Source organism: Aethalodelphis obliquidens, unplaced genomic scaffold (genome assembly GCF_003676395.1).
Source record: "Aethalodelphis obliquidens isolate GAN/ISIS:26980383/991018 unplaced genomic scaffold, ASM367639v1 scaffold57, whole genome shotgun sequence".
Lineage (NCBI taxonomy): Eukaryota > Metazoa > Chordata > Mammalia > Artiodactyla > Delphinidae > Aethalodelphis > Aethalodelphis obliquidens.
In genome coordinates, this window is record NW_020838001.1 from 9,922,547 (window position 1) to 9,939,252 (window position 16,706).

At 48.4% G+C, this 16,706-nt stretch overlaps 1 protein-coding gene across 7 annotated transcripts in view; it reads left to right on the plus strand.

Annotated features, from left to right (window-relative positions):
* ATP9A (ATPase phospholipid transporting 9A) overlaps nucleotides 1-16,706 on the plus strand; it is a 132,738-nt gene that overhangs the window by 17,552 nt on the left and 98,480 nt on the right. For 6 of the 7 annotated variants that reach the window (XR_003428694.1, XR_003428695.1, XR_003428696.1 and 3 more), the window contains exons 2-3: nucleotides 9,412-9,556; nucleotides 12,700-12,813. Coding sequence is in view for 4 of the 7 variants with exons in the window: in XM_027086974.1 (XP_026942775.1) it covers nucleotides 9,412-9,556; nucleotides 12,700-12,813 (259 nt within the window). In the remaining 3 variants the exon portion in view is untranslated. Of the gene's footprint in view, nucleotides 1-9,411; nucleotides 9,557-12,699; nucleotides 12,814-16,130; nucleotides 16,398-16,706 lie in introns of those variants that run through there. The other variant, XM_027086976.1, reaches the window with a different exon arrangement.

A 16,706-nucleotide genomic window follows, 5' to 3' on the forward strand; every position in this document is an offset into this window, starting at 1 on the left:
TGTGTGTGTGTGTGTGTGTGTGTGTGTGTGTGTGTGTGTGTGTGTGTGTATTTGTTTCCTAGTATTTTTTCCCATGCATATATCAGCATATATTATTTTTATTAAAATATAGCACAATAAATTGCTTATCTTTTGCTTGCTTTTTTCCTTCCGTTTTATCACTTGAATCTTGTCCTGCCAGTGTGTGTGTCTCTACCTTATTCTTTCCAGACTACAGTCCCTTGTACAGGGGTCTTGCCGTAATGGGCATTTGGTCATTTCCAGGGTTTTGCTCTCTCTCTGTATTGCTGCTGCTGGCCTCCTAGTGCATTTCCCGTTGGTCACCAGCACCCATATTTGTGTCCTTCTAGGTAGACTTGCTAGGTCAGAGGGTCTGAGCTTTACGGTTGAAGAAGTTGCTGCATCGACTTGGCTTTTTTCATTGGGAAACAGTAGTCCCACCTTATCTGAGCTTTCGCTTTCTATGGTTTCAGTTACCCTTAATGAACCTGAAAATATGAAATGGAAAATTCCAGAAGTAAACAATTCATAAGTTTTACATTGTCCGCTGTTCCAAGTAGCATGATGAAATCTTGTGTCTTCCTTAGTCCTGCCCTGGACGTGACTCATCATCCCTCTGTCCCGCATATCCTGCCAGTAGTCACTCAGATGGGTCTCCGTTATCAGATCAGCTGTCCCAGTATCACAGTGCTTGTGTTCAAACAACCCTTATTTTACTTAATAATGGCCCCGAATAGTGATGTTGGCAATTCGGACATGTCAAAGGGAAGCTGTGAAGTGCTTCTTTTAAGTGAAAAGGTGAAAGTTCTCGACTTAAAGGAAAGAAAAGAAGTCGTATGCTGAGGTTGCTAAGATCCACAGTAAGAATGAATCTTCTATCAGTGAAATTATGAAGAGGGAAAAAGAAATTCGTGCTAGTTTTCGTGCACCTCAAACCGCAAAACTTATGGCCACAGTGTGTGATAAGTACTTTAGTTAAGATGAAAAGGGCATTAAATTTGTACATAAGTTATTTTGAGAGAGACCATGTTCACATAACTTTTATTACAGTATATTGTTATAATTGTTATGTTTTATTATTGGTTATTGTTATTAATCTCTTACTGTGCCTAATTCATAAATGAAACTTTATCACAGGTATTTGTGTATAGGAAAAACTCCGTGCTATCCTCAGTTTCACGCAACCCCTGGGGGGGTCTTGGACCGTATCCCCTGTGGATAAGAGGGACAACTATAGTCTTGTTTCTTCTCCAGACAGTAGCATTCCTGTGGCCAGAGATACTTCAGACTTCAGTGAACTACTTCCTTCTTTGCATTCTTTCAGATCCTAGATTTTATATTCTCCTGGTTTAAAAAAAAAAAAAGATCTAGCCACTTCCCTGTTTCTAGAACAAAGAGCAAAAGTTTCCCTTCATACCTTCCCTTCCATTCCTTCCAGTCCCCCCCACCTGCCCCCCAGGCATCTGTGCTTAACAGTTTGGGTTACGTCCTTCTAGACCTGCTGTCCAGTGTGGTAGCCACTAGCCGCATGTGGCTGTTTTCATTCATTAAATTAATGAACTAAAATTTAAAATGTATGTTTCCAGCGCTCAACAGCCATGTGTGGCTAATGGCTGGTGTGTTCGATGGTGCAGCTAGAGAACATCTCCCTCTGCACAGAAATGTCGGGGACAGTCCCTTTCTAGAGCAGCGTTCTCAGACTTGGGACGGTTGGCATTTGGGGCCAGATAATCCTCTGTGTGGGGCTGTCTTGTCCACTGTAGGCTGTTTAGCAGCATCCTTGGCTTCTACCCACTAGATGCCAGTAGCCCTTCCCTTCCCTGGACCTGCAGTCATGACAGCCAAACATCTCTCTAGACGTTGCCAAGTGTCCCCAGGGGCAAATTCACCCCTTACCCCCGTTGAGAGCTACTGCTGCAGACTATTTTCTCTATATTGCTTTTTTTAAAATTGGGGTGTACTTGATGTACACTATGATACAAGTTTCAAGTGTACAACCTAGTGATTCACAACTTGTAAAGGTTGTACTCCATCTGTAGTTATTATATAATATTGGCTATATTCCCTGTGCGGTACAATAATATATCCTTGTAGCTTACTTATTTTATACATAGTTGGCACCCCTTAATCCCCTTCCCCTGTCTCGCCCCTCCTCACTGGCACCCTCCAGTTTGTTCTCTGTATCTGTGAGTTCTCCGTGTTGCTTTTAATTTTCCTTTACATTCTTCCTGGATCTTTCCGGCGTCAACACTGAGACTCTAGCTTCCTGGACTCCGGCTTCAGGGAAGGTGGCTACGTCATGCAGGCAATTCAGCAAATATTTACTGAGTGCCTGCTGAGTGGCACCAGGGCAGAGATGATCATTTCTTTGGACGCCAGCTCCTTGTTGCAGTAGGTACGTTTTCCAGAAACATTGTTCCCTTGGCGTGTCCCTCGCTAATATTTGCTTTTCCTTGCATTTGGCCAGATTGTGTGAAAACACTGCACATCTGGTTGGCAGGCTATTGGCTATCGAAACCTTTGTTTTAGAGTCAAGTCGTAAGGAACTCCACTTTGGTTTCCTTTTGTTTAAATTGTGTAAGCTGGAAGCAGCGTAGGCGAGATTATTTCTAGCCTTACATCTCAGCCTAGTTGAATAGCCGTTGCTATTCAGGTGAGAAAATTTTCATGTTTTCTTTTTTCAATCTGGAAAAATAACGTAAGAGAAATAAGATCTACTTTTAATTGAATGCCTGTTATGTGCTAGGCATTGTCTTACACCCTTTATAGATAAAATCCTCAGTCTTCGTAGTATTTCAGCAAGGCGGGTCTTACTGTCAATTTACAGATAGGGAAAGTGGGGATCACAGAAGATGAATTGTCCAAGGGCTCACAGCTGGTGTGGAACGGGGCTGGGATTTGCGCACAGGCCCATCTGGTTTAAAAGCTGGTGTTTATTCCTCTAGCCCACGTGGTCCTGCTGTTCTGAAACTGAGACTCTTGCTTGTTACTTCTTTTTCAGCCTCTACATTAATTTCTCGCACTCGGGTTCTATCTTGTAGCCCATCTCCCCAGCCTGTCTAGAATGTGGGATAGGAGTTAATTTGGGAAAGTGACAGCTCAGTTGGTGTTGAGAAGCAACAGCAGGGTGACAGCTGCCACCCCACAGCTCCAGGCAGCTCCCCCTCTTGGACCTCCGGGGTGCTGACGTCCACCCCTGGACAGACGGGGTGTGGCGGCGTCGTGGGTATAAATCCAGATGTCGGGGGAGCCTGGCTGCCGCCTCTTCTGCTTTAACTGACCTGGGGGCCGGGGGAGGACTTCGTCACTTGTAAATTTGCCACCAAGCCCAAGGCTTCTACTGCAGGCCAGTAGTTCCCCAGATAGCAGGTGATGGCCCCAGGTGCTACAGTGATCCTGAGTAATTCACGGACAGGAACTAAATCACGTTGAGATGTATAGCGAGACACTTCCTTTTTCAGTTTTCCTTCAATATTTTTAACCGTCAGGGCCCACTTTTGAATAGCAGAAGAAACTGGCCAGCAGGCAGCAGGCTGGGGGCTGGGAGCCACTGTATCTGGAATTTAGTAACGTTTGCTTCTCATTATGTTGATTTTGATGTTTACCTTCTGTTTATGGCAAGTGATACTGGTTTTGCATTTATGATAGTGGTTACCTTTTAAGTTACCTTCTAAGACACATTTATGTACTGATAAATAAAATCCAGGTCAGGAGTTCTCAACCAGGGCACAACGGGCATTTCAGGCTGCATCACTCTTTGTGGTGGGTGCTGTCCCGGGCTTTGTAGGATGTTTAGTAGAATCTTGGCCTCCTCTACGTACTAGATACCAGTAACTAACCCCCTTCTCCCTGTTGAGAATCGCTGATTTAAGGTATGCAAATTGAGGCAAACTTATGAAGTTAGAAGGTAGAATTAGTTGGATATGGTAGAAATCCCGTGTGTGTGAAAAGGGCTGAAGTTTGGGAAACTCTTTGGGCAAATTGCCTTCAGTTGTGGGGTCCACTTGCTGATGTTCCTGTGGCATTGAGGTTTGTTCAAGCGCGAGGAGGGAGGAGATGCCTTGAAAGAGCTGCTCTAAAGCAGCACCGTCTAGTAGAACCTCTGCCATGCTGGAATGTTCTGCGTCCGCGCCGTCCAGTCCATAGCCACGGACCACCTGTGGCCGCGGAGCGCTGAGAATGTGGCTGCTGAGAATGAGGAATTTAACTCTTTTATTTAAGTAACTTAAATGTAAAGCTACCATGTTGGACATCACAGCTCTAAAGAGATCAGTGTGCAGACGTCAGGATGATAGACTGCAGGCTTTAAAAGCTTAGACGCGAAGACACGCAAACCAACAGGAAAGCATCTTATTAAGTACGGCCCAGCCACGTGGCAGACAGGACTATCACACAGGAGATTTGGGGCGGTGGTTAACTGCACCCACTTAACATTAGCTTTAGCAAAGTAAAATAAAACAAAAACCAATGTACTGGTGCCTAAGACTTCAGAAGCCCAGGGAACCGACAGACCTACACTCGCCCCCGAGGTGGGCAGGAGCCCCCTGTGGTCTCTGCATCCTCCTTGTGACTCCATTTTCAGGCAGACTCTCCCTAAACAGGAGCAAGGTGGCTTCCTGCAACTCCAGGCTTGTTTTCTGCCACCTTAACAACCCCAGGGTGAAGAGCATGTCTGTTCTGGAATTTCTAGCAAAAATCCCAGCCAGGCCTCTCACTGGCCCTTTCTCTGAGCCCATCACCATGCTGAGGGCTCTGCTTGGCCAAGGCTGGACCCGGGGCTTGTGATGCCTGGAGCTCAGAGGTGGGGTTGGCCTCGGCTCAGTCAGGTGGAAAGATGGAGGGAAATGGACTTACTAAATTATAACTGTAGGCTATAGAAGAAAACTGTATGGTAGCCTAGGCTAAGGGACTGAATCTGAGGTAGGACATACTTGGACGGGGGCCCCTCCCTAAGGCTGGGGTGCAGACCTGGTTGGAGACAGTGTAGTTCAGGCCACTGGATGGCAGGACCAGAGGTGGTCTGCAGGTGGGGCAAGCAAGAAAGCAATCCCAGGGGTACCGATGGGGTGGCAGACACAGCTGATGGTTGACACATTGGGTGTACAATAGGAGTGAGGGCACCGGAGCTCACAGTGTCCCTCGTGGGACACTAAGGGCCACAGTGACAGGAGGACCTTGGGAGACAAACCTGGGGGTGAGGGAATCAGGGCACTGGTGTGGAGGAGGCCTGGGGCCTGGGATGTCTATATCGAGAGGGCCCTGGGAAGGTGACCCCTGGGCCACAGTGGGGCTTGAAAGCCTCGAGGGACAGCATGTGCTGGGCGCATGGCTGGCCAGGGCACCATTCGATGGCCTCACTCAACACACTGCTGACCCGCCCACCGTGCCACAGCCTGGAAACCACAGGTGAGCCTGTTCCTCCAGTGGTGTCCCTCCAGCGCCCTCTACTGAGAAGGCTTAGCATTTCACTGACTGTAAAGGAGAGGCAGAAAGGAGTCTGTCCACATCCCAGAGCGGGCATTGAAGGGTGACTGGGGAGCTGGGAGCCAACACATTGATATGAAGATTAATGAATGAGTGTGGGGGGCAGGGCAGCTGACGTGCACACAGAAGAGCTCCGGTTTGAGCAGCCTGAGAGCCCTCACTCTCTATGGCCCCTAAGGACCTTTCCAATTTATGTAATGAAGAGAGACTAGAAGAAAAAGAGCTGTGAAATAATTGTGCTGATGGGGCTGTCAGTGGCTGTGCAGGGTGCTCTCAGGCTCTTAGCTCAGGATGTGGATCAGACAGACCTGGGCTTAAAGTCGGCTTCCACCACTTGGTAGTAGATGGAGCTGCTGTAGCAGTAGATCTTGAGCAGGTAACTGAGTCCTCTCTGGGCCTCAGTTTATCCATCATGAAAATGGGGATGATGCTAGTACGTACCATGTAGGATGGTTGTGAACATGAAGTAAGACATTATGTTTTAAAGAGAATACACTTCTACATCCGTAACATTTTGAGAATCTATCTTTCTCATCACCCCTCACCGCCACCACCCTAGTCTTTGCTTGCCTGGATGACGGCAACAGCTTTCTAAATGATCCTTCTGTTTCCATTTTTTTTGGTTAATGTACGGCTTGATTAAGATATAGTTCACATACCCTGCAGTTCACCTCTTTAAAGTATATAATTCAGCAATTTTTAGTGTATTCATTGAGTTGTGCAGACATCACCACAATGTTAGAACACTTCACCATCCCCCAAAGAAGCCTCACACCTGTTACCTGTTTCTCCTTTTGCCCACGGCAGCGTCTTCTCTGCTCAGAAGCCGGAAGGACCTTTAAAAAAATGTAACTCGGGAATTCCCTGGCCGTCCAGTGGTTAGGACTCTGTGCTTCCGCTGCAGGGGCATGGGTTTGATCCCTGGTTGGGGAACTAAGATCCTGCAAACCGTGAGACGTGGCCAAAAAAAAAAAAAAAAAAAAAAATCAGATCATGCCACCCTGTGCTTGTAACCCTTCAGTGATCCCCACTGTGGATGGAGTAAAATCCAGACTCCTTGCCCTGGTGACAAGGTCCTGTGTCGTCTGCCCCCTCCTCCTCCTCCGACCTCATCTTTTACCCTGTCCCCCGTGTTCGGGGCATTCCAGCCACGCTAGTCTTCTTTCCCTGCAGATGTGCGTCAGGCTGCTTCCCGCCTCTGGATCTGTGCCCTTGCGGTTCTAGTCTGCCTAGATGGCGGTTCTGGTCTGCCTAGATGGCTCTTCCTTGCCTGCTTGCATGGATGTTTCTTCTCGTCACTCAGCTCACCTGTCACCCCAGCCTTCCCGACCACCCAGTCTCCCGGAGCCACGCCCCTTCCCCACCCCTTCTCTTACCTTACTTTATTTTAGAGAGCTGTTTACTGTCTCTCTTCCTCCCCGTGGGAGGAGGACCTCATCTGTCTTGCTCACTGTTGAATGCCCTAGGTGAGGACCTGCGTCTTGTGAGTGCACAGGACATTCTAGGTGAATGAATGTGTGACAAAAAGGGAACAATGATCCCTTGTCGTCGTCTTCTTATTAGATACTCAGTAAATACTGTTGATCTAAAAGTCATTGAAAGTGTGCAGCTTATATCCGGTGCAGGTAGAAAGTGAATAAACAAGGTGACAATCAGGGTGATTAAATGAGATCAGCTTGGGGCTAGTTACACTGGGCTCAGGTGACACAAAGTCCTTATTTTACCCTGTGCCAAATGCTTATTACCCTTTGTTGCAATGAGATTGTGAGGAAGTTAGAAGGGAAGGATCCTGTTCCAAAGTTAGGTCCCCACAGGAACTGGAATCATAGTTGGACCAGATGAGCACTTAATAAATGCTTACTATTATGGATTTAGCTAAAAAGAAAAGAAATGCACATTTAGTCCCATAGGTAATATATGTACAATGTGACGGAAGAATAAGTAGGAAAAGGCGCCCCTACTCCCTCCTTCCCAAAGGAAACCGGTGGCGTCAGCTGTCATGGAGGTTTTCTGCATTGGCAGGCATAGTCTGCACGTTATCCTCTTGCTTTCATGCAAGGAATGGCATCCTGGACACACCTTGCAGCTCCTTCCTGATTTAGCATATCTTGCAAATGGGGCTATTCAGCGCATACAGCTCTATCTCCCTCTTCAAAGACTGTTGAGCATTCCATTGTATGGACGTTCCCTGCTTATTTGACCAGCCGCCCTCTGATGACTGGTCAGGTACGTTCCAGTCTTTGCTACCACGTGCGGGCTGCCCTGAATGACCTGCCCCTGTGCACATGCACGCCTGCCGGTTAAGTCACGGAGCGTTTAACTTGGTAGCTTGCTGTGAGGAACCTTCTGCTGGGACAAAACAGACAAAACTCATAAACAGCCTGACAGTATGTCATTCTCTTAAATTCATTCTTCAGCTTTCATTAGAAACACTCAGCTCTGGGAGTCGTCATTACAGGATGATTATAGGATGGGGAGACCAGATTACTGGCTGGTCCACAGAAAAGTCAGTGACCATGGGTAGGTATCTGCAGATTGAAGGGTGTGCTTCCATCAAATGCATCCTCCCTCCCTCCCTCATTCAGTGCTTTGCGTCCACGGATGGCCGGCTTGGGTGGCGCACACCCAAGAGCAGGAATGGGGCTGGACACCTCAAGGTTTCTGTATGTGTCTCTCGCCAACACGAATGAGTTATTAGAAGTGAAACCCATCCTCGTGAGAGCTACCGCCATCCTCCCCACCCCAGCCCTAGCACTAGCTTACGGGAACCAGGATGCTATTTTGAAGAAAGAGCATCGTGTTTCATCATGGAAATTTTGAGCGTCTGAGCAGGCAACTTGCTGGCTTGCTACTCTTTAGAGTCCCGATGCCCAGGGACTGTGTGTGCTCAGCTCTGCACCCCAGTACCTGGGCAGGGCCTGCCTGGCCCGTAGGAGGAGGGGGAGACAGTGGGTCTGCAGGTGACAAGTGACTATGTAAGTCATCATGGCCACGTCTGGATGGGTTGCCTTCAGCTGGCAGCATCTCAAGGGGCTGGTAGGGCTGGGGTTCCTTCCTCCCAGCCTGTGGGGGTGGGTGGGGAGGTGAACAGTTCAGCCTGGGGTCTTTCCATGAAAGACCCTTAACGGATGCTCGTAATTCTCAAAATGCCTGTTTACAGCCGCTCCTGAAGGATGGGCTGCCTTTTTTTGGCACGAGTGAGGGTGGGCATGTGTGTCTCAGAGCAGCTGACTTTTGCCAGAGCCGGGCAGGTGTCCCTGGCTTCACACAGGCGACCTGAGGGCAGGCGTGCCTGGTGAGCTGCCCTCCGGGGGCGGCCCTGGGAGTCAGTTTGCCTACAGCTGGTACGCTGGCCTGTCTCCAGGTTATGCGGGGCGCCGAGTCATCATCTTGCTGGCGTGTTCCTCCAGCATGTTGCTAAAACGTGGAGCCGAGTGTGGAAGGAGATTCTTTCCCTTCTCTTTTTGTATAGTAATCTTGGTGTGACCAGCACCCTTGATAGCATGTGGGGTGCGGAGACACTGGGTTTCAGAGTAAGCTGGACCTGGTTCAAGGCCAGAGTCGGCTGTTTCTCACACCTTGGTAAACTCGGGTGCTTTACTCAGCCGTCCTGAGCTTTCCTCTCTCACCTGAAGAATGTCAAAGTGATAACAGTACTTGTTGCTCTGTATTTACTTTTTAAACTTAAATCTTATTTTAAAAACGAATCCTACTTTTTGAAATAATTTGGGCTTGGGGACAAAGCATCTTTGACTTGGACCACAGCTTCTTAGATGCCTCAGCTGTGTTTTCCCCTGTCGTTGAAGGATGAAGCCTCAGATGGGGCTGTGGTTCTGACTCAGTGAAGATGCTTTAGAGAAAGACATTCTGGGAAGAGTGGATGGGTGTGGGCTCGGCCTTGACGGTGTGGGCGTGTCTTTCCCACAGGTGCTGCGAGTGGCTGAGATGCTGTGGTGCAGGGGAGCCCAGGCCCCGCACGGTCTGGTTGGGGCACCCCGAGAAGAGGGACCAGAGATACCCTCGAAATGTCATCAACAATCAGAAGTACAACTTCTTCACCTTTTTGCCTGGGGTATGTATGGGCAGGGGCAACATCGTTTTCTTCTTCCTACACCAGATGTATGCAGTGGTACCAGTCTTAGCAGACTGAAGTCCCTGTGGCAGATTCTGTGAACACCCCGTCTTTTCCATGTCACCTCATCCACTGGCCATTCATCTTCCCTGGTCCTGAGCACCTGGAAGGGGGCTGCCTTCTGTCTGCAAGGCTGTGAGACTCCACTTGATTGGTTAGAATAACTTCACATTTATTTGCTGTGTTGGGCCTAAGAGTGAAAAAGATATTTTGAGGACGTAGCTTTGTTCCAAAAAAAAAAGGAAAATCAGGAGGGGACTTCCCTGGAGGCGCAGTGGTTGAGAGTCTGCCTGCCAATGCAGGGGACACGGGTTCGAGCCCTGGTCCGGGAAGATCCCACATGCCGTGGAGCAACTAAGCCCGTGTGCCGCAGCTACTGAGCCTGCGCTCTAGAGCCTGCGAGCCACAACTACTGAAGCCCACGCGCCTAGAGCCCGTGCTCCGCAACAAGAGAAGCCACCACAATGAGAAGCCCGCGCACCGCAACGAAGAGTACCCCCGCTCACCACAAGTAGAGAAAGCCTGCGCACAGCAACAAAGACCCAATGCAGCCAAAAATAAATAAATATATTTAAAAAAAAAATCAGTGCTTACATTCCCCCCCACCCCTCATTATCATGAAATACATATTTGGAACAGGAAAGTTGGGAGATAAAAGTGTAGAGAACTTTTTTTAAAGGTAAATTTTAACACTATCATCCAGAGAGACTTTCTATTAACATGTTTGTGAATTTTTTTTTTTAATTGAAGTCACTTTTTTTTTTTGAATTTATTTTTGGCTGCATTGGGTCTTTGTTGCTGCACGTGGGCTTTCTCTAGTTGCGGCGAGCGGGGGCTACTCTTCCTTGCGGTGCACGGGCTTCTCACTGTAGTGGCTTCTCATTGCAGAGCACAGGCTCTAGGCGTGCAGGCTTCAGTAGTTGTGGCTCACAGGCTCTAGAGCGCAGGCTCAGTAGTTGTGGCACATGGGCTTAGTTGCTCCGCGACATGTGGCATCTTCCCGGACCAGGGCTCGAACCCGTGTCCCCTGCATTGGCAGGCGGACTCTCAACCACTGCACCACCAGGGAAGCCTGTTTGCTAATGTTTTGCGTAGTATTTTACTCTGCATTCATCCCTTTTGTTTGTTAAATCCATGGACAAGTACTCTGAAAACCTTGCCCCTAAAACACCTTTAAGTTAAACATCTGTTTTTATCTAGTGTGGCCTCCAGGATACACTGACTGACTTCAGAAGCAGCAGCAGCAATCAGTTCGAAAGCTGGAAGAAAAAAAAAATCACTGTTTGATTTATTGAGGGAGAACATGGAAACGCAAATACCTTACACTGTAGCTTAAGGTCAACCTGAATGTTTTTTTAAGGGTGATTTTTTTTTTTTTTTTGCGGTACGCGGGCCTCTCATTGCTGTGGCCTCTCCCATTGCGGAGCACAGGCTCCGGACGCGCAGGCTCAGCGGCCATGGCTCACGGGCCCAGCCGCTCCGCGGCATGTGGGATCCTCCCGGACCGGGGCACGAACCCGTGTCCCCTGCATCGGCAGGTGGACTCCCAACCACTGCGCCACCAGGGAAGCCCTTTAAGGGTGATTTTGAGTACATTTATTGCTGCCTGGCTTACTCCCCTCCCCCAGCCCCCTAAAGCTCAGTATCTTTTTTTTTTAATTAATTAATTAATTTTTGGCTGCGTTGGGTCTTCATTGCTGCGCGCAGGCGAGTAGGGGCTGTTCTTCGTTGTGGTGTGTGGGCTTCTCGTTGCAGTGACTTCTCTCTTTGTGGAGTACGGGCTCTAGGTGCGTGGGCTTCAGTAGTTGTGGTACGTGGGCTCAGTAGTTGTGGCACATGGGCTTAGTTGCTCCACCGCATGTGGGATCTTCCCAGACCAGGGCTCAAACCCGTGTCTGCTGCATTGGTAGGCAGATTCTTAACCACTGCACCACCAGGGAAGTCACGAGCTCAGTATCTTAAGTCAAGTGAAAGTTTATTTCTCATTCACGGAAATTCTGAGGCAGATCAGGCCATTCTCCTCCATCTCACAGCTACATTATCTGGAATACGTGGCCACCCACGTCTCCATGGCAGGGCAAGAGCGAGGGGCCGGACAGTGCTCCGAAGGGACACGTGATTTCTGTTCGTTGCCCAAAACGAGTCAGGGGGATCAGTGTCACTTCCAGGGCACGTGGGGGCAGTTGAAACTCTGCCAGAACCCTCCTGCCACATGGGGTGAAATTCTGCTGTAGATATTGTATGACGTTGAGATCGTACCATGGAGATATCCACTTATCTCACTCGTTTGATTCAGTCTTACAGCATAAGCATTTCCCACTAAAACCTCTTCAACAACATTTTGAGTGGCCTTTCCTGTACTTACAAAATAGTTTAAGAAGGGACTTCCCTGGCGGTCCACTGGTTAAGACGTTGCACTTCCACCTCAGGGATCAATCGTGGGTTCAATCCCTGGTTGGGGAGCTGAGATTGCTCCGCGTGGCCAAAAAATAGGAAAAAAAAAGTTTCCGACTTTCCTGTTGGCGCAGTGGTTAAGAATCCGCCTGCCAGTGAAGGGGATACGGGTTCGATCCCTGGTCCAGGAAGATCCCACATGCCGCGGAGCAACTAAGCCTGGTGTGCCACAACTACTGAGCCTGTGCTCTAGAGCCCGTGCTTCGCAACAAAAGAACCCACGGCAATGAGAAGCCCGTGCACTGCAACTAGAGAAAGCCCATGCACAGCAACGAAGGCCCAACTCAGCCATAAATTTAAAAAAAAAAAAGTTTAAGAAATAAAATCTCACAACTATAGCCGAAGCCTCCAGCATACCCTCCCTGCCCGGAGGTCCCCACTGTCTTGAATCTAGTGTTTATAATTCCCACGTGTGTCATTTGCTTCTTTACTTTGACAAATTACGTTTTCGTCACCCAGGTATATTTTCCTATACAACATGTAGAGGTGTGTAAACTGTATATGTAGGTACCATGTGAGTTTTGTTCTTCTGGGGGGGTGTTTTGAAATGTCACTCATGCCCCTCTAAGCCCGCCCAGCTGTATCAGACCAACCTGAAGTGTCTTCTCTCTCCTCTCTCTCCATTCCAGGTGCTGTTTAACCAGTTCAAATACTTCTTCAACCTCTACTTCCTGCTTCTCGCCTGCTCCCAGTTCGTCCCCGAAATGCGACTGGGAGCACTGTACACCTACTGGGTTCCCCTGGTGAGTCAGTCGGGCCGTCCGTTCAGTAACATCAGAGGTTGGGCAGCACAGGTTCTTTGTCCTCCAGGCACCTGGAATGGGACTCGGCCTTTCAAGGGAGAGGACACCCTCAGGCCAACACGTTGGGAACCCCTGAGGTTTTCATGGTGAGGCTCCGTTTCTCCCACTACCAGGATCAACCGTAGTGATGCCTGTGCTACTCATTCCTTCTGTCCGTCAGCTGTTCAGCCTTTCCTTGTTTCAGCAAATATTTTTTGCATGCCTGTCGTGAATCACTCGGTTCTAGGCTCTGGTACACGGCGGTCATGAGCAAGGCAAAGCCTCCAACACTGTGCACTGTGCTCTTTGAATCGTTTCTGTTTCTTATGTAGACTTTCAGCGTGCAGGGTTGACAGAGGAACAGATTCTGTGCTTCAGTGTGTATGGAGGGTGACGGACCCGATGCCCCTCCATCCTTCTTGTGCCGCCTTTTCTTTCTTCCTGCCTTTTTGGAAATGGTTATTGAGCACCTGCTGTGTGCCAGCCATGGTGCTGGGCACTGGGGATGCAGCAGTGACTGAAACGTAGAAAAATTCCTGCCCTCGCGGAGTTGACTTTCAGTGGGGACAGATAGTAAAACAGTTGAGCCTAATTGTTTCAAGTTGTGAAACTGCTGTGAAGGTAGTAGAAGGTCGTAGGGCAAATGGGGCATCCCAGGCACAGTTAGTACTTGTTGAGCGGATGACGGTGGGAGATGTGGAGGGGCAGTCTTAGCCAGGGTGGCCGGGAAAGGCCTCTTGAGGAGGTGATGGGAAGAAAAGTAGGAGGGTGGGAGGATCCCAGGTTCAGGGAGCAGCAGTGCAAAGGCCCTGCATTCAGCACATGCTTAGAGTATTGGAAGAGCAGAAAGAAGCCCAGCGCGTCTGGGGCACAGAGAGGGTGAAACTGACATTTCCTTTCCTCCAGAGACATTATGAAATATTATTTTTCATTACACAGGGCTCGGAAGGAACACTTGGATTCTCTGTTCACAAATCTTGTTAAATTTTTCATTGGGAGAAGATTGTTAAAGTAGAAAAGGTGTTTCCTCTTTAAGGAAACAAAAACACACATTCTTTAGGACAGTAAGGATTTGGTGCACAGGCACTGAGGGAGCAGAGGAAGTGGATGCCAAGGGCCCAGGGAGCGGGGCCCACACGCCATTGGTGCTACGTTAATCAGACAGGTCGTGTCAGCAGTTCCAGCCCTGGGAAGAGGAGGGGGGTTTATTTCTTCCACACAGGCGGTGGAGGTGCTTTTGGGATGTGGGAATCGTTCTTTTCTGCTCTGAGTCATTTGTGGGTGAGGTAAGCTGTTGGGATAACAGACGTTCCTGTCTGCATCAGGGTGTGTGCTTTTATACAGTGAGTGTCACTAACTCAGAGCCAGGCTGATAGAAGAGGGGGGCCTCGTGGCCCATCTCAAAGCAGAAGATGCTGCTTTGTTCCATCAGCTGCAAACATGGACCCAGAGTTGCCAGGCCCAAAAGGTAGAAACTTCAGAGTTTTACCGGAAGTACCCTAATTTTATTTAGTTTTTTAGTTCCACAGCAGTTTGCTACATACCTATATAAAGTCAAACTGTAAGTTATTTAAGAAAAGTTAGTCTGCAATGTGTATAAAGTATCATCTATCACCCTGCGTTTTACTGATTACGTTTTTAAAGTCTAGTTATTTGAAAGGTAATACCGTCACACGATTCAGGAAACGTGTGAAAAGGTACCTCATGAAAAATCTCCCTTTTATCCAGTTCCACCCCCAAAACACTGTCATTCATTTCTTTTTCCTTCTTCCAAAGTTTACAAACAATGAATAAGTTTTTTCTGGACTGGCTTCTGCCATTTACCATAATTTTTGAAAATTGAAGTATAATTGACATACAACATTAAATTTAAAAATCTTGTCTTTTCCCTGCTCCCCAACGCTCCTTTTTAGAAAAAAGGTTACAAGATATACACAGTGCTGAATCATTATTTTCTAATTTCTAGCATCTCTTTCCCTTGATTTTCAAATGTTGCTAACTCATGTACAAATTGTTAAAGCACTGTGTGGAGTGAGCACACCCCTTCCTTCTCTTGTGGTCTGTCTGCAGGCTGCCGGTTTGCAGTCTCTGCTCTGCTTGAGGCTGTACGGGTTTCCTTGGTACCTCATTGGTGCCTTCCGGGCTCAGGAACCCTCGACTGGGAGTGTGGGATGACCAGATCCCACCTCTCAAATCTTGTCTGTTGGGTTCTCCCCAGACCCCATATCTTGCTGCGTTATTGCCTGCAAAACGCCCTCTGTTCATTTTTCTTTTCCTTTATCAACTACGAAGGGACTCTACAAAGGGACTCATTCTTTTTTTTTTTTTTTTAATATTTATTTATTTGGCTGCATCGGGTCTTAGTTGCAGCGTGCGGGATCTTCATTGCGGCGTGCGGGCTTCTCTAGTTGCGGCGTGTGGGCTTCCCTCTGGTTGTGGCGCAGGCTGCAGAGTGCACGGGCTCAGTAGTTGCAGCACGAGGGCTTAGTTGCCCCGCGGCATGTTCCCCAACCAGGGATCGAAACCATGTCCCCTGCATTGGAAGGGCGGATTCTTAACCACTGGACCACCAGGGAAGTCGCCCGGGACTCATTATTTTTGGAGAAAAATTTGAAGGAGAAGCAGCACAGCAAAAATCCCTACCTGTGCAGCCACCTCCTGAGATGCCCCATCTATGTTTCTGGTCTGTTTCCTTTCAGTCTCTTCTTACACGTGCCTGTTTTACATACACTCTAACTTACATTATAGTAAAGTATGTATTAGGTAAATGCAATTGGATCCCAAGGTGTTCGAGAATGCAGCTGTGTGTCTCCCCCTCTCCCTGCCTTTACCATCTCAAGCATGATATCTGGTCTGTGCTCTCTCCCCTCGAGGTATTCATCTGCCCAGCCTGTCATATAAACCCATCGTCCAAACAATTTTTGGGGTGCAGACCTACTAGCACCCCTACAACCTTGTTCACGTTGGCGTTGGCATGTGTGTTGGGGAGGGAACTTTGGCCATCTTTGGCGTAAATTTTTCATTCTGTTAACCAAGAGTCATGTGTATGACTCAGAGAAGACGGAATTATGCAGGAGAAATAGTGGGGTTGGAAATGAGATCAGCTCTGTCGAATTCTTCCACAGTGGTTGTTGGAGATTCCCATGGACTGGAGGCAAAACAGACTGGTAGAGAAAAAAGATGCTTCACTCGAGAAACAAGAACATGGGGCAAAGGAGAATAAGGAGCTTGCTTGAGATCATGCTATGGTGTGGAGAGGATGTGAAGCCCCACAGAGACGGACACTCATTTTCTTTTTCTAAGGACTGGGCTTTGGAATATCAGAAAAGGCTTTGGGGTGTGTGTGGGGTGTGTGTACGAGGGTATTCTTTGCAGCATGGCATATGTTACTCAGACACTGGAAGCAAACAGATGTCCATCGGTGGTTACCTGAACGCTGGTCCAGCAAAACTATGGGATGCTGCCCCGGAGTCAGGAATGACGAAGTCACTCCAGTGATGTCGACACGACACGGTGTGACTCATCTTTTTCTTTGCATGAAAAAAGTAAGTTTCAGGATAACATGGACAGCATACTCCCATTTTTATGACCCTCTCCCTCACAAGAAGTATTTTTGCACACTTGTGCATGTAAATACATGGAGGTCAGGAAGGTTCTTCACCGAAATTAGTGTTTATCTTTGGAGCTGGGGGTTGCCTTTTATTCTTTTTTTTTTTTTTTTGGCGGTATGCGGGCCTCTCACTGCCGCGGCGGCCTCTCCCGCTGCGGAGCACAGGCTCCAGATGCGCAGGCTCAGCGGCCATGGCTCATGGGCCCAGCCGCTCCGCGGCATGTGGGATCCTCCCGGACCGGGG